Below are 17,405 nucleotides of genomic sequence, written 5' to 3'. Positions count from 1 at the left end.
GAACACATCTAGCACTTCCTGTCTCTATCTAGAACACATCTATCACTTCCTGTCTCTATCTAGAACACATGGAGCACTTCCTGTCTCTATCTAGAACACATCTAGCACTTCCTGTCTCTCTCTAGAACACATCTAGCACTTCCCGTCTCTCTCTAGAACACATCAAGCACTTCCTGTCTCTCTCTAGAACACATCTAGCACTTCCTGTCTCTATCTAGAACACATCGAGCACTTCCTGTCTCTCTCTAGAACACATCTAGCACTTCCTGTCTCTCTCTAGAACACATCGAACATGTCTTTCTGCACAGATGATAGTGGTGGAAACAACTGGAGCTCTAAAGGGGCTTATGAGCCTTCATAGCTGCGGCATAGGGGCTTATAACCCCTTACAGGGGCTGAATAGGGGGGTCGCATTTTTGGGGAGCTGTGTGGGAGGTCGGAAGCCTTCATAGAAATTGCAAAAGGTCTTTAGATAAAAACTTCAGGTATTATTTTTCTAATCGACAATTGCAATAATTAAATGAGTTACTGAATAGACTGAACACACACCAATGACCACAGCACAGTCTTCAAATTAAAGGGCATAAAACAGACTGTAGCTCCAGGGGAAGTGACTTTACATACTGTAGCTCCTACTGAAACACCCAGGACTCATTATGGAACACTCTCTCTCTCTCTCTCTCTCTCCCCCTCCCTCCCTCCCCTTCCCTCACTCTCTCCCCCTCCCTCCCCCTCTCCCCTTCCCTCTCTCTCTCCCCTTCCCTCTCTCTCTCTCTCTCCTTCCCTCAATCCCTCTCTCTCTCCCCCTCCCCTCTCCCTCTCTCTCCCTCCCTCTCTCACTTCATCTCTCTTTCTCCCCTTCTCTCTCCCTCTCTCTCTCTCTCTCTCACTTACTCTCTCAAATGAACCCCCTCAACCCCTTCAAACCTCAAATGGAGAGACGAGAAACTGCCTTCAGAAGCACTTACTGGTCCCAGATCTGTTTACGAGGTAGCCTGGTCCCAGATCTGTTTACGAGGTAGCCTGGTCCCAGATCTGTTTACGAGGTAGCCTGGTCCCAGATCTGTTTACGAGTTAGCCTGGTCCCAGATTTGTTTGTGTGGTGCCACCAGACAGCACAAACAGATATGGCATGAGGCCACTATAGGCAAGAGCAAAAATAGATCTGGGACCAGGCTACTAAAGGCAACACAGCACAAATAAATATGTGACCAGGCAACTAAAGGCAAGAGCACAAATAGATCTGGGACCAGGCTACTAAAGGCAAGAGCACAAATAAATATGGGACCAGGCTACTAAAGGCAAGACAGCACAAATAGATCTGGGACCAGGCTACTAAAGGCAAGACAGAACAAATAGATCTGGGACCAGGCTATTAAAGGCAAGAGCACAAATAAATATGGGACCAGGCTACTAGAGGCAAGACAGCACAAATAGATCTGGGACCAGGCAACTAAAGGCAAGACAGCACAAATAAATATGGGACCAGGCTACTAAAGGCAAGACAGCACAAATAAATATGGGACCAGGCTACTAAAGGCAAGACAGCACAAATAAATATGGGACCAGGCTACTAAAGGCAAGACAGCACAAATAAATATGTGACCAGGCTACTAAAGGCAAGAGCACAAATAGATCTGGGACCAGGCTACTAAAGGCAAGACAGCACAAATAGATCTGGGACCATGCAACTAAAGGCAAGACAGCACAAATAAATATGGGACCAGGCTACTAAAGGCAAGACAGCACAAATAAATATGGGACCAGGCTACTAAAGGCAAGACAGCACAAATAGATCTAGGACCAGGCTACTAAAGGCAAGACAGCACAAATAGATCTGGGACCAGGCTATTAAAGGCAAGACAGCACAAATAGATCTAGGACCAGGCTATTAAAGGCAAGACAGCACAAATAGATCTGGGACCAGGCTATTAAAGGCAAGACAGCACAAATAGATCTGGGACCAGGCTACTAGAGGCAAGACAGAACAAATACATGTGGGACCAGGCTACTAAAGGCAAGAGCACAAATAAATATGGGACCAGGCTACTAAAGGCAAGACAGCACAAATAAATATGGGACCAGGCTACTAAAGGCAAGAGCACAAATAAATATGGGACCAGGCTACTAAAGGCAAGAGCACAAATAAATATGGGACCAGGCTACTAAAGGCAAGACAGCACAAATAGATCTGGGACCAGGCTACTAAAGGCAAGACAGCACAAATAAATATGGGACCAGGCTACTAAAGGCAAGACAGCACAAATAAATATGTGACCAGGCTACTAAAGGCAAGAGCACAAATAGATCTGGGACCAGGCTACTAAAGGCAAGACAGCACAAATAGATCTGGGACCATGCAACTAAAGGCAAGACAGCACAAATAAATATGGGACCAGGCTACTAAAGGCAAGACAGCACAAATAAATATGGGACCAGGCTACTAAAGGCAAGACAGCACAAATAGATCTAGGACCAGGCTACTAAAGGCAAGACAGCACAAATAGATCTGGGACCAGGCTATTAAAGGCAAGACAGCACAAATAGATCTAGGACCAGGCTATTAAAGGCAAGACAGCACAAATAGATCTGGGACCAGGCTATTAAAGGCAAGACAGCACAAATAGATCTGGGACCAGGCTACTAGAGGCAAGACAGAACAAATACATGTGGGACCAGGCTACTAAAGGCAAGAGCACAAATAAATATGGGACCAGGCTACTAAAGGCAAGACAGCACAAATAAATATGGGACCAGGCTACTAAAGGCAAGAGCACAAATAAATATGGGACCAGGCTACTAAAGGCAAGAGCACAAATAAATATGGGACCAGGCTACTAAAGGCAAGACAGCACAAATAGATCTGGGACCAGGCTACTAAAGGCAAGAGCACAAATAAATATGGGACCAGGCTACTAAAGGCAAGACAGCACAAATAAATATGGGACCAGGCTATTAAAGGCAAGACAGCACAAATAGATCTGGGACCAGGCTATTAAAGGCAAGACAGCACAAATAGATCTGGGACCAGGCTACTAAAGGCAAGACAGCACAAATAGATCTGGGACCAGGCTACTAAAGGCAAGACAGCACAAATAGATCTGGGACCAGGCTACTAAAGGCAAGACAGCACAAATAGATCTGGGACCAGGCTATTAAAGGCAAGACAGCACAAATAAATATGGGACCAGGCTATAGTGCTCTGAGCTGTATTAATAATAAAGGGAGAAAGAGTTTCGCCTTTAACACCTCCAGTATTGAAAGCTGTGGTTGCTATGGTTGCGTCCCGAATGGCACACTATTCGCTATATAGTGCACTACATTAAACCAGAGCCCTATGGCACCCTATTCCCTATATAGTGTACTACTTTAGACCAGGGCCCATAAGTAGTGCACTATGTAGGGAATTGGGTATCATTTGGGACACAGACTATCTCTAATACCTGTAGTACGATTGAAGCTGTCCCTAATACCTCTCTTTTGTGTCAGCATGCTAAATAAGGCTGGCTGCTAGCCTACATAATCCCTTAATCCTGCTGGTGAGAGGCCCTAACAGACGGGATTATAACTCAGATTAACAAGAGAGGAGCACTGTTCAGACACAGCAGAAAGTTACACCGCCCTCCTAGAGCCCTTAGGATGTACGATCTTAACCTGGGGGGAGGGAGGGAGGGAGATTGAGGGAGAGAAAGAGTGAGAGGGAGAGAGAGAGAGACACACAGAGATAGAGACAGAGCGAGATCGGGAGAGAGATAGATAGAGGGAGAGAAAGAGAGAGAGATAGATTGAGGGAGAGAAAGAGAGAGAGGGAGGGAGAGAAAGAGCGAGAGGGAGAGAAAGAGAGAGAGATAGATTGAGGGAGAGAAAGAGAGAGAGGGAGAGAAAGAGAGAGAGAGGGAGAGAAAGAGAGAGAGAGGGAGAGAAAGAGAGAGAGAGGGAGAGAAAGAGAGAGAGGGAGAGAAAGAGAGAGAGAGGGAGAGAAAGAGAGAGAGGGAGAGAAAGAGAGAGAGGGAGAGAAAGAGAGAGGGAGGGAGGGAGATTGAGGGAGAGAAAGAGTGAGAGGGAGAGAAAGAGAGAGGGAGAGAGAGAGAGAGAGAGAAGGACACCATGTGAAGGAGTGGGATGAGAGCTGGCAACGGGAGTGTTGCTAATAGCAAATCCAAGATGCCACCTATGGCATCCTAACCCCTAAACCCTAACCCCTAAACCCTAACCCCTAACCCCTTAAGACTGCTCCAGTGTCACTGTCCTATGGCTGTTGTGCCCTTCAGCAAGGCATCCTAACCCCTAAACCCTAACCCCTAAACCCTAACCCCTAAGACTGCTCCAGTGTCACTGTCCTATGGCTGTTGTGCCCTTCAGCAAGGCATCCTAACCCCTAAACCCCTAAACCCTAACCCCTAACCCCTAACCCCTTAAGACTGCTCCAGTGTCACTGTCCTATGGCTGTTGTGCCCTTCAGCAAGGCATCCTAACCCCTAAACCCTAACCCCTAACCCCTAACCCCTAAGACTGCTCCAGGGTCACTGTCCTAATGGCTGATCTTTCCAAACTTCTGTGTGTGTGTATGTGTGTGATCACAGCATTCAGTCTGGTTTTAACCAGGCTAGACTGGCAGTAGCTCTGCATCTGTCCTCATGCTCCTAGATCTTAGTGCCGCCTTTGATACCATCGATCACCACATTCTTTTGGAGAGATTGGAAACCCAAATTGGTCTACATGGACAAGTTCTGGCCTGGTTTAGATCTTATCTGTCGGAAAGATATCAGTTTGTCTCTGTGAATGGTTCGTCCTCTGACAAATCAATTGTAAATTTCGGTGTTCCTCAAGGTTCCGTTCTAGGACCACTATTGTTTTCACTATATATTTTACCTCTTGGGGATGTCATTTGAAAACATAATGTTAAATTTCACTGCTATGCGGACGACACACAGCTGTACATTTCAATGAAACATGGTGAAGCCCCAAAATTGCCCTCGCTAGAAGCCTGTGTTTCAGACATAAGGAAGTGGATGGCTGCAAATTTTCTACTTTTAAACTCGGACAAAACAGAGATGCTTGTCCTAGGTCCCAAGAAACAAAGAGATCTTCTGTTGAATCTGACAATTAATCTGGATGGTTGTACAGTCGTCTCAAATAAAACTGTGAAGGACCTCGGCGTTACTCTGGACCCTGATCTCTCTTTTGAAGAACATATCAAGACTGCTTCAAGGACAGCTTTTTTCCATCTACGTAACATTGCAAAAATCAGAAACTTTCTGTCCAAAAATGACGCAGAAAAATTAATCCATGCTTTTGTTACTTCTAGGCTCGACTACTGCAATGCTCTACTTTCCGGCTACCCGGATAAAGCACTAAACAAACTTCAGTTAGTGCTAAATACGGCTGCTAGAATCCTGACTAGAACCAAAAAATTTGATCATATTACTCCGGTGCTAGCCTCCCTACACTGGCTTCCTGTTAAGGCAAGGGCTGATTTCAAGGTTTTACTGCTAACCTACAAAGCATTACATGGGCTTGCTCCTACCTATCTTTCCGATTTGGTCCTGCCGTACATACCTACACGTACGCTACGGTCACAAGACGCAGGCCTCCTAATTGTCCCTAGAATTTCTAAGCAAACGGCTGGAGGTAGGGCTTTCTCCTATAGAGCTCCATTTTTATGGAATGGTCTGCCTACCCATGTGAGAGACGCAGACTCAGTCTCAACCTTTAAGTCTTTACTGAAGACTTATCTCTTCAGTAGGTCCTATGATTAAGTATAGTCTGGCCCAGGAGTGTGAAGGTGAACGGAAAGGCTGGAGCAACGAACCGCCCTTGCTGTCTCTGCCTTGTCGGTTCTCCTCTTCCCACTGGGATTCTCTGCCTCTAACCCTTTTACAGGGGCTGAGTCACTGACTTACTGGTGTTCTTCCATGCCGTCCATGGGAGGGGTGCGTCACTTGAGTAGGTTGAGCCACTGACGTGGTCTTCCTGTCTGGGTTGGCGCCCCCCCCTTGGGTTGTGCCGTGGCGGACATCTTTGTGGGCTATACTCGGCCTTGTCTTCGGACGGTAAGTTGGTGGTTGTAGATATCCCTCTAGTGGTGTGGGGGCTGTGCTTTGGCAAAGTGGGTGGGGTTATATCCTGCCTGTTTGGCCCTGTCCGGGGGTATCATCGGATGGGGCCACAGTGTCTTCTGATCCCTCCTGTCTCAGCCTCCAGTATTTATGCTGCAGTAGTTTATGTGTCGGGGGGCTAAGGTCAGTCTGTTACATCTGGAGTATTCTCTTGTCTTCTCCGGTGTCCTGTGTGAATGTAAATATGCTCTCTCTAATTCTCTCTCTCTCTTTCTCTCTTTCTTTCTCTCGGAGGACCTGAGCCCTAGGACCATGCCTCAGGACTACCTGGCATGATGACTCCTTGCTGTCCCCAGTCCACCTGGCCATGCTGCTGCTCCAGTTTCAACTGTTCTGCCTGCGGCTACGGAACCCTGACCTGTGCTTGTTTGTTGCACCCTCGACAATTACTATGATTATTATTATTTGACCATGCTGGTCATTTACGAACATTTTAACATCTTGACCTTGTTCTGTTATAATATCCACCCGGCACAGCCAGAAGAGGACTGGCCACCCCTCATAGCCTGGTTCCTCTCTAGGTTTCTTCCTAGGTTTTTGGCCTTTCTCAGGAGTTTTTCCTAGGGAGTTTTTCCCAGCCACCGTGCTTCTTTCACATGCATTGCTTGCTGTTTGGGGTTATAGGCTGGGTTTCTGTACAGCACTTTGAGATTTCAGCTGATGTACGAAGGGCTATATAAATAAATTTGATTTGATTTGATTTGATTTGATTTAGTCTCGTGTTGCAATACCTACAAAAATCACTGGAGAATTTTGAATTGTGAAAAAACGGTTTGAATGGTCCACTGGCTCCCAGAGGCAAAATTTGAATTGGATGTTACATTTTAAGAATCCTCTCCTTCCCTCCCCACACGTCCATAGAAGGGCCACAGTTGTCTGTCTGGGTAGGACACATTTTGTAGAGAGTTGTTGAATACGTTTTAAGTGCTAGTTTTCTGTGTGGCCAGCAATCTGTGATTTGTATTTATTGAAATTGATAGTGGATTACACCGGTAAAGTCAAACGTTGCAAGTGCTCTGGTGACAAACACACTTGTTTGCCTTGTCTCCATTCGCCCACATGGCTGCGCTTTGCTACCACCGGGAATTTTTTTTGAAAAGATTGCAAATAATTTTGTTTTTTGTAAGAACCCCCAAAAAACAGAGGCAGTGGGAGAACTTATTCAAGTAAGTTAATACATTTTTAAAATGTAAAAAAAAAAGATATGTATTATTAACTAGCTAGCTAGCTAGATGGCTAGATGGCTATAGTAGGCCATTTGTTAAGATAGCTAGCTAGATGGCTATAGTAGGCCATTTGTTAAGATAGCTAGCTAGATGGCTATAGTAGGCCATTTGTTAAGATAGCTACCTAGATGGCTATAGTAGGCCATTTGTTAAGATAGCTAGCTAGATGGCTATAGAGGGGAAGGTGTTCTGTCTCTAGTGAGGGGAAGGGGTTCTGTCTCTAGTGAGGGGAAGGGGTTCTGTCTCTAGTGAGGGGAAGGTGTTCTGTCTCTAGTGAGGGGAAGGGGTTCTGTCTCTAGTGAGGGGAAGGGGTTCTGTCTCTAGTGAGGGGAAGGGGTTCTGTCTCTAGTGAGGGGAAGGGGTTCTGTCTCTAGTGAGGGGAAGGGGTTCTGTCTCTAGTGAGGGGAAGGGGTTCTGTCTCTAGTGAGGGGAAGGGGTTCTGTCTCTAGTGAGGGGAAGGGGTTCTGTCTCTAGTGAGGGGAAGGGGTTCTGTCTCTAGTGAGGGGAAGGGGTTCTGTCTCTAGTGAGGGGAAGGGGTTCTGTCTCTAGTGAGGGGAAGGGGTTCTGTCTCTAGTGAGGGGAAGGGGTTCTGTCTCTAGTGAGGGGAAGGGGTTCTGTCTCTAGTGAGGGGAAGGGGTTCTGTCTCTAGTGAGGGGAAGGGGTTCTGTCTCTAGTGAGGGGAAGGGGTTCTGTCTCTAGTGAGGGGAAGGGGTTCTGTCTCTAGTGAGGGGAAGGGGTTCTGTCTCTAGTGAGGGGAAGGGGTTCTGTCTCTAGTGAGGGGAAGGGGTTCTGTCTCTAGTGAGGGGAAGGGGTTCTGTCTCTAGTGAGGGGAAGGGGTTCTGTCTCTAGTGAGGGGAAGGGGTTCTGTCTCTAGTGAGGGGAAGGGGTTCTGTCGGTTTAGTCAGCAGTGGTTGTTTTGTTGACATTTTGTTCCTCACTGTTGCTCCGACGGCACCTCTGGAGCTCCGCCAAAGCAAAGCATTTCATTGGTTTGACAGTTGCAAGGCGTCACTGATTTACAGCCGATTCCAACCCCTCTTTAGGTGATTTCTGCAAAGGAACTTCCCCAGGCTTGCAACGAGGCTAGACTGGCAGGGACACCACGGGTGAAATACAGCCCTCGGGCTCCAGGCTACACACACACACACACACACACACACACACACACACACACACACACACACACCACATGTACACACACACACACACGCACAAACACACACACAGTGTAATACGGCAGGCCACCGACTGGACACAAGGACAAACTCTACTCTATTGTTCCTCCTGGGCAAGCCACACCTCAGCGTGGAGGCTACAGTCAAAGAGATTACAAGCATGACTCAATTTATATAATTGTACCAATAAATCATACATTTTATGAAAGATCTTGAGAGAACATGAAACAACACGCTTATGCATAGGATGTAGCAGAAGAAAATATGAAAACAAGAACACCTGGTAAAGCCTTGTATGTCAAATTAGACGCAGAACACCTGGTATAGCCAGGTGCCTCGACATCCTAGTGCTGAGACATCCTAGTGCTGAGACCTCCTAGTGCTGAGACCTCCTAGTGCTGAGACCTCCTAGTGCTGAGACCTCCTAGTGCTGAGACCTCCTAGTGCTGAGACCTCCTAGTGCCTCGACATCCTAGTGCCTCAACATCCTAGTGCCTCAACATCCTAGTGCCTCAACATCCTAGTGCTGAGACCTTCTAGTGCTGAGACCTCCTAGTGCTGAGACCTCCTAGTGCCTCGACATCCTAGTGCTGAGACCTCCTAGTGCTGAGACCTCCTAGTGCCTCAACATCCTAGTGCTGAGACCTCCTAGTGCTGAGACATCCTAGTGCTGAGACATCCTAGTGCTGAGACATCCTAGTGCTGAGACATCCTAGTGCTGAGACATCCTAGTGCTGAGACATCCTAGTGCTGAGACCTCCTAGTGCCTCGACATCCTAGTGCCTCAACATCCTAGTGCCTCAACATCCTAGTGCTGAGACCTCCTAGTGCTGAGACATCCTAGTGCTGAGACATCCTAGTGCTGAGACCTCCTAGTGCTGAGACATCCTAGTGCTGAGACATCCTAGTGCTGAGACCTCCTAGTGCTGAGACCTCCTAGTGCTGAGACATCCTAGTGCTGAGACCTCCTAGTGCTGAGACATCCTAGTGCTGAGACATCCTAGTGCTGAGACATCCTAGTGCTGAGACATCCTAGTGCTGAGACCTCCTAGTGCTGAGACATCCTAGTGCTGAGACATCCTAGTGCTCAGACATCCTAGTGCTGAGACCTCCTAGTGCTGAGACCTCCTAGTGCTGAGACCTCCTAGTGCTGAGACATCCTAGTGCTGAGACCTCCTAGTGCTGAGACATCCTAGCGCTGAGACATCCTAGTGCTGAGACCTCCTAGTGCTGAGACCTCCTAGTGCTGAGACCTCCTAGTGCTGAGACATCCTAGTGCTGAGACATCCTAGTGCTGAGACCTCCTAGTGCTGAGACCTCCTAGTGCTGAGACCTCCTAGTGCTGAGACATCCTAGTGCTGAGACCTCCTAGTGCTGAGACATCCTAGTGCTGAGACAGTACATCCTAGTGCATCCTGGGACAGTACATCCTAGTGCTGGGACAGTACATACTAGTGCGTGCTGAGACAGTGCATCCTAGTGCATCCTGGGACAGTACATCCTAGTGCATTCTGGGACATGTGTTAATGAAACAGGAAAATACACTTACGGACACACATGTCTCCCCTCTCAAAGTAACCCGGGCAACACTGTGAGCGACGACGGTACATGGTCCGGACTCCCCGCCGGTAAGCCGTCTTATAGCTGATCCTGTGGGAGAGAACGAGACACAGAGAGAAGAAGAAAGGCATTATGAGACATCGGGTTAAGAGAGTGACCCTGCTTTCTTCAAAACAGAATGAGACACAGAGGGAAGAAGACAGGCATTATGGGACATCGGGTTAAGAGAGTGACCCTGCCTTCTTCAAAACAGAATGAGGCACAGAGGGAAGAAGACAGGCATTATAGGACATAAGATTGAGCGAGAGATGTAAAAGGAACATAGAGAGAGAGAGAGACACAGAGAGACAGAGAGAGAGACAGAGAGAGAGACAGAGAGAGAGAGATAGACAGTGTGAGAGAGAGAGAGAGACAGAGAGAGAGAGAGAGAGAGAGAGAGATGTAAAAGGAACAGAGAGAGAGAGAAACACAGAGAGACACAGAGAGAGACAGAAAGAGAGAGATAGACAGTGTGAGAGAGAGAGAGAGACAGAGAGAGAGAGAGAGAGATGTAAAAGGAACAGAGAGAGAGACAGAGAGAGAGACAGAGAGAGAGACAGAGAGAGAGACAGAGAGAGACAGAGAGAGAGACAGAGAGAGACAGAGAGAGAGACAGAGAGAGAGGCAGAGAGAGAGATGTATAAGAGACAGAGAAAAAGAGAAAAAACATCTTACATTGTAAAATCCATATTCACAAACAACAAGTGTGCGGTTAAAATTTGGCGAACATACATTTCTTTCCACATGGCAGTGGGGTGAGACAGTGATGCAGCTGAAGTCAAATGTTTACTGTTTGCAGATGCTCTGGTGCTTCTGTCCCCAGCCAATTAGGGCCTACAGCAGCACCTAGATCTTCTGCACAGATTCTGTCAGACCTGGGCCCTGACAGACCTGGGCCCTGACAGTAAATCTCAGTAAGACAAAAATAATGGTGTTCCAAAAAAGGTCCAGTCGTCAGGACCACAAATACAAATTCCATCTAGACACCGTTGCCCTAGAGCACACAAAAACTATACATACCTCGACCTAAATATCAGCACCACAGGTAACTTCCACAGAGCTGTGAACGATCTGAGAGACAAGGCAAGAAGGGCCTTCTATGCCATCAAAAGGAACATAAAATTTCACATACCAATTAGGACCTGGCTAAAAATACTTGAATCAGTTATAGAACCCATTGCCCTTTATGGTTGTGAGGTCTGGGGTCCGCTCACCAACCAAGAATTCACAAAATGGGACAAACACCAAATTGAGACTCTGCATGCAGAATTCTGCAAAATATCCTCTGTGTGCAACGTAGAACACCAAATAATGCATGCAGAACAGAATTAGGCCGATACCAGCTAATGATCAAAATCCAGAAAAGAGCCGTTAAATTCTACAACCACCTAAAAGGAAGTGATTCCCAAACCTTCCATAACAGAGCCATCACCTACAGAGAGATGAACCTGGAGAAGAGTCCCCTAAGCAAGCTGGTCCTGGGACTCTGTTCACAAACACAAACACACCCCACAGAGCCCCAGGACAGCAACACAATTAGACCCAACCACATCATGAGAAAACAAAAAGATAATTACTTGACGCATTGGAAAGAATTAACAAAAAAACAGAGCAAACTAGAATGCTATTTGGCCCTAAACAGAGAGAACACAGTGGCAGAATACCAGACCACTGTGACTGACCCAAACTTAAGGAAAGCTTTGACTATGTACAGACTCAATGAGCATAGCCTTGCTATTGAGAAAGGCTGCCGTAGACAGACCTGGTTTAGCTTCAGAGGCAAGCCATCACAGGCTATGTGCAACACTGCCCACAAAATGAGGTGGAAACTGAGCTGCACTTCCTAACCTCCTGCCAAATGTATGACCATATTAGAGACACATATTTCCCTCAGATTACACAGATCCACAAAGAATTAGAAAACAAACCCAATTTTGATAAACTCCCGTATCTACTGGGTGAAATACCACAGTGTGACATCACAGCAGCAAGATGTGTGACCTGTTGCCACAAGAAAAGGGCAACTAGTGAAGAACAAACACCATTGTAAATACAACCCATATTTATGCTTATTTAGTTTCCCTTTTTGTACTTGTAACTATTTGCACATCGTTACAACACTGTATATAAACATAATAGGACATGAAATGTCTTTATTCTTTTGGAACTTTTGTGAGTGTAATGTTTACTGTTAATTTTTATTGTTTATTTCGCTTTGTTTACTGTTGTTGGATTCGGGCTAAACTTTGAACATGAACAATATGTGACCCGATTATCAAAATAAGTTTGAGGACAGTAATATGTTGTGCATGTAAGTGTCTCTGGGTCAATGTGGGGACAGTACTGTCTCTGGGTCAATGTGGGGACAGTACTGTCTCTGGATCAATGTGGGGACAGTACTGACTCTGGGTCAATGTGGGGACAGTACTGTCTCTGGGTCAATGTGGGGACAGTACTGTCTCTGGGTCAATGTGGGGACAGTACTGTCTCTGGGTCAATGTGGGGACAGTACTGTCTCTGGGTCAATGTGGGGACAGTACTGTCTCTGGGTCAATGTGGGGACAGTACTGTCTCTGGGTCAATGTGGGGACAGTACTGTCTCTGGGTCAATGTGGGGACAGTACTGTCTCTAGGTCAATGTGGGGACAGTACTGTCTCTGGGTCAATGTGGGGACAGTACTGTCTCTGGGTCAATGTGGGGACAGTACTGTCTCTGGGTCAATGTGGGGACAGTACTGTCTCTGGGTCAATGTGGGGACAGTACTGTCTCTGGGTCAATGTGGGGACAGTACTGTCTCTAGGGTCAATGTTGTGACAGTACTGTCTCTGGGTCAATGTGGGGACAGTACTGTCTCTGGGTCAATGTGGGGACAGTACTGTCTCTGGGTCAATGTGGGGACAGTACTGTCTCTAGGTCAATGTGGGGACAGTACTGTCTCTAGGTCAATGTGGGAACAGTACTGTCTCTGGGTCAATGTGGGGACAGTACTGTATCTGGGTCAATGTGGGGACAGTACTGTATCTGGGTCAATGTGGGGACAGTACTGTCTCTGGGTCAATGTGGGGACAGTACTGTCTCTGGGTCAATGTGGGGACAGTACTGTCTCTGGGTCAATGTGGGGACAGTACTGTCTCTAGGTCAATGTGGGACGTACTGTCTCTAGGTCAATGTGGGGAACAGTACTGTATCTGGGTCAATGTGGGACAGTACTGTATCTGGGTCAATGTTGACAGTACTGTCTCTGGGTCAATGTGGGGACAGTACTGACTCTGGGTCAATGTGGGGACAGTACTGTCTCTGGTCAATGTGGGGGACAGTACTGTCTCTGGGTCATGTGGGGACAGTACTGTCTCTGGGGTCAATGTGGGGACAGTACTGTCTCTGGGTCAATGTGGGGACAGTACTGTCTCTGGGTCAATGTGGGGACAGTACTGTCTCTGGGTCAATGTGGGGACAGTACTGTCTCTGGGTCAATGTGGGGACAGTACTGTCTCTAGGTCAATGTGGGGACAGTACTGTCTCTGGTCAATGTGGGGACAGTACTGTCTCTGGGTCAATGTGGGGACAGTACTGTCTCTGGGTCAATGTGGGGACAGTACTGTCTCTGGGTCAATGTGGGGACAGTACTGTCTCTGGGTCAGTGTGGGGACAGTACTGTCTTTGGGTCAATGGGAACAGTAATGTTGTGTACCCACCTGTCTCTGGGTCAGTGTGGGGACAGTACTGTCTCTGGGTCAATGGGAACAGTAACGTTGTGTACCCACCTGTGTCTGGTACATTTGAACCAGTTGAGGATGTCAGTACACCTTGTGTAGTACACCTGGTCAAAGGGGTGGGCGTAGGACTCCTGGACCGTCACAGCATAGCTACAGCAGAGGACACAAGGAACACAAATCACAATAACATTTAGATACGGACTGTATTTACAGTTAACCTCCCTCTCTATCCTCCCCCTCTATCCTCCCCCTCTATCCTCTATCCTCCCCCTCTATCCTCCCACTCTATCCTCCCCCTCTATCCTCTATCCTCCCCTCTATCCTCTATCCCCCTCTATCCTCCCCCTCTATCCTCCCCCTCTATCCTCTATCCTCCCCCTCTATCCTCTATCCTCCCCTCTATCCTCCCCCTCTATTCTCCCCCTCTATCCTCCCCCTCTATCCTCCCCCTCTATCCTCTATCCTCCCCCTATATCCTCTATCCTCCCCCTCTATTCTCCCCCTCTATCCTCCCCCTCTATCCTCTATCCTCCCCCTCTATCCTCTATCCTGCCCCTCTATCCTCTATCCTCCCCCTCTATCCTCCCCCTCTATCCTCTATCCTCCCACTCTATCCTCCCCCTCTATCCTCTATCCTCCCCCTCTATCCTCCCCCTCTATCCTCTATCCTCCCCCCTCTATTCTCCCCCTCTATCCTCCCCCTCTATCCTCCCCCTCTATCCTCTATCCTCCCCCTCTATCCTCTATCCTCCCCTTCTATCCTCCCCCTCTATCCTCTATCCTCCCCCTCTAACCTCTATCCTCCTCCTCTATTCTCCCCCTCTATCCTCTATCCTCTCCCTCTATCCTCTATCCTCCCCCTCTATTCTCCCCCTCTATTCTCTATCCTCTCCCTCTATCCTCTATCCTCCCCCTCTATCCTCCCTTTCTATCCTCCCCCTCTATTCTCTATCCTCCCCCTCTATTCTCTGTCCTCTCCCTCTATCCTCTATCCTCCCCCTCTATTCTCCCCCTCTATCCTCTATCCTCCCCCTCTATTCTCTATCCTCCCCCTCTATTCTCTATCCTCTCCCTCTATCCTCTATTCTCCCCCTCTATCCTCTATCCTCCCCCTCTATCCTCTATCCTCCCCCTCTATTCTCCCCCTCTATCCTCCCCCTCTATCCTCCATCCTCCCCCTCTATTCTCTATCCTCTATCCTCCCCCTCTATCCTCCCCCTCTATCCTCCCCCTCTATTCTCCATCCTCCCCCTCTATTCTCTATCCTCCCCCTCCATCCTCCCCCTCTATCCTCTATCCTCCCCCTCTATCCTCTATCCTCCCCCTCTATTCTCCCCCTCTATCCTCCACCCTCCCCCTCTATCCTCCCCCTCTATCCTCTATTCTCCCCCTCTATCCTCCCCCTCTATCCTCCATCCTCCCCCTCTATCCTCCCACCCTATCCTCTATTCTCCCCCTCTATCCTCTATCCTCCCCCTCTATTCTCTATCCTCCCCCTCTATCCTCTATCCTCCCCCTCTATCCTCTATCCTCCCCCTCTATCTTCCCCCTCTATCCTCTATTCTCCCCCTCTATTCTCTATCCTCTCCCTCTATCCTCTATCCTCCCCCTCTATTCTCCCCCTCTATCCTCTATCCTCTCCCTCTATCCTCTTATCTCCCCCTCTATTCTCCCCCTCTATCCTCTATCCTCTCCCTCTATCCTCTATCCACCCCCTCTATCCTCCCCTTCTATCCTCCCCCTCTATCCTCCATCCTCCCCTCTATCCTCTATCCTCCCCCTCTATCCTCCCCCTCTATCCTCTATCCTCCACCTCTATCCTCCATCCTCCCCCTCTATCCTTCCCCTCTATCCTCCATCCTCTCCCTCTATCCTCTATCCTCCCCCTCTATTCTCCCCCTCTATCCTCTCCCTCTATCCTCCATCCTCCCCCTCTATACTCCCCCTCTATTCTCTATCCTCCCCCTCTATTCTCTATCCTCCCCCTCTATTCTCTATCCTCCATCCTCCCCCTCTATCCTCTATCCTCCCCCTCTATCCTCTATCCTCCCCCTCTATCCTCCATCCTCCCCCTCTATCCTCCATCCTCCCCCTCTATCCTCTCCCTCTATCCTCTATCCTCCCCCTCTATCCTCTATCCTCCCCCTCTATCCTCCCCCTCTACCCTCTATCCTCCCCCTCTATCCTCCATCCTCCCCCTCTATCCTCCCCCTATTTTCTCTATCCTCTCCCTCTATCCTCTATCCTCCCCCTCTATTCTCCCCCTCTATCCTCTATCCTCTCCCTCTATCCTCCATCCTCCCCTCTGTCCTCTATCCTCCCCCTCCAGCCTCTCCCTCTATCCTCTATCCTCTCCCCCTATCCTCTATCCTTCATCCTCCCCCTCTGTCCTCTATCCTCCCCCTCCAGCCTCTCCCTCTATCCTCTATCCTCTCCCCCTATCCTCTATCCTCTATTCTCCCCCTCTATCCTCTATCCTCTCCCTCTATCCTCTATTCTCTATCCTCCCCCTCTATCCTCCATCCTCCCCCTCTATTCTCTATCCTCCCCCTCTATCCTCTATCCTCCCCCTCTATTCTCTATCCTCCCCCTCTATCCTCCCCTCTATTCTCTATCCTCCCCCTCTATTCTCTATCCTCCCCCTCTATCCTCTATCCTCCCCCTCTATTCTATATCCTCTATCCTCCCCCTCTATCCTCTATCCTCCCCCTCTATCCTCCCCCTCTATCCTCCCCCTCTATCCTCTATCCTCCCCCTCTATTCTCCCCCTCTATCCTCCCCCTCTATCCTCCCCCTCTATCCTCTATCCTCCCCCTCTAACCTCTATCCTCCCCCTCTATCCTCTATCCTCCCCCTCTTTCCTCTATCCTCCCCCTCTATTCTCTATCCTCCATCCTCCCCCTCTATCCTCTATCCTCCCCCTCTATTCTCTATCCTCTATCCTCCCCCTCTATTCTCTATCCTCCCCCTCTATCCTCTATCTTCCCCCTCTATTCTCTATCCTCCCCCTCTATCCTCTATCCTCCCCCTCTATTCTCTACCCTCTATCCTCCCCCTCTATCCTCTATCCTCCCCCTCTATTCTCCCCCTCTATCCTCCCCCTCTATCCTCTATCCTCCCCCTCTATCCTCTATCCTCCCCCTCTATCCTCTATCCTCCCCCTCTATTCTCTATCCTCCCCCTCTATCCTCTATCCTCCCCCTCTATCCTCTATCCTCTATCCTCTCCCTCTATCCTCCATCCTCCCCCTCTATCCTCTATCCTCTATCCTCTCCCTCTATCCTCTAATCTCTCCCTCTATCCTCTATCCTCTATCCTCTATCCTCTCCCTCTATCCTCCCCCTCTATTCTCTACCCTCTATCCTCCCCCTCTATCCTCCCCCTCTATCCTCTATCCTCCCCCTCTATTCTCCCCCTCTATCCTCCCCCTCTATCCTCTATCCTCCCCCTCTATCCTCTATCCTCCCCCTCTATCCTCTATCCTCCCCCTCTATCCTCTATCCTCCCCCTCTATTCTCTATCCTCCCCCTCTATCCTCTATCCTCCCCCTCTATCCTCTATCCTCTATC

At 48.6% G+C, this 17,405-nt stretch overlaps 1 protein-coding gene across 1 annotated transcript in view; it reads right to left on the bottom strand.

Annotated features, from left to right (window-relative positions):
- Positions 1–17,405, bottom strand: part of megf11 (multiple EGF-like-domains 11) — a gene marked incomplete in the record, with an annotated part of 249,854 nt that overhangs the window by 211,345 nt on the left and 21,104 nt on the right. Inside the window, 2 exon segments of the mRNA XM_029752072.1 lie at positions 10,070–10,170; positions 13,885–13,986. Of these exon segments, the coding sequence (XP_029607932.1) occupies positions 10,070–10,170; positions 13,885–13,986 (203 nt within the window).

This window comes from Salmo trutta, chromosome 4 (assembly GCF_901001165.1).
Source record: "Salmo trutta chromosome 4, fSalTru1.1, whole genome shotgun sequence".
Taxonomy (NCBI): domain Eukaryota; kingdom Metazoa; phylum Chordata; class Actinopteri; order Salmoniformes; family Salmonidae; genus Salmo; species Salmo trutta.
This window is presented reverse-complemented; position numbering and strand designations above follow the sequence as displayed.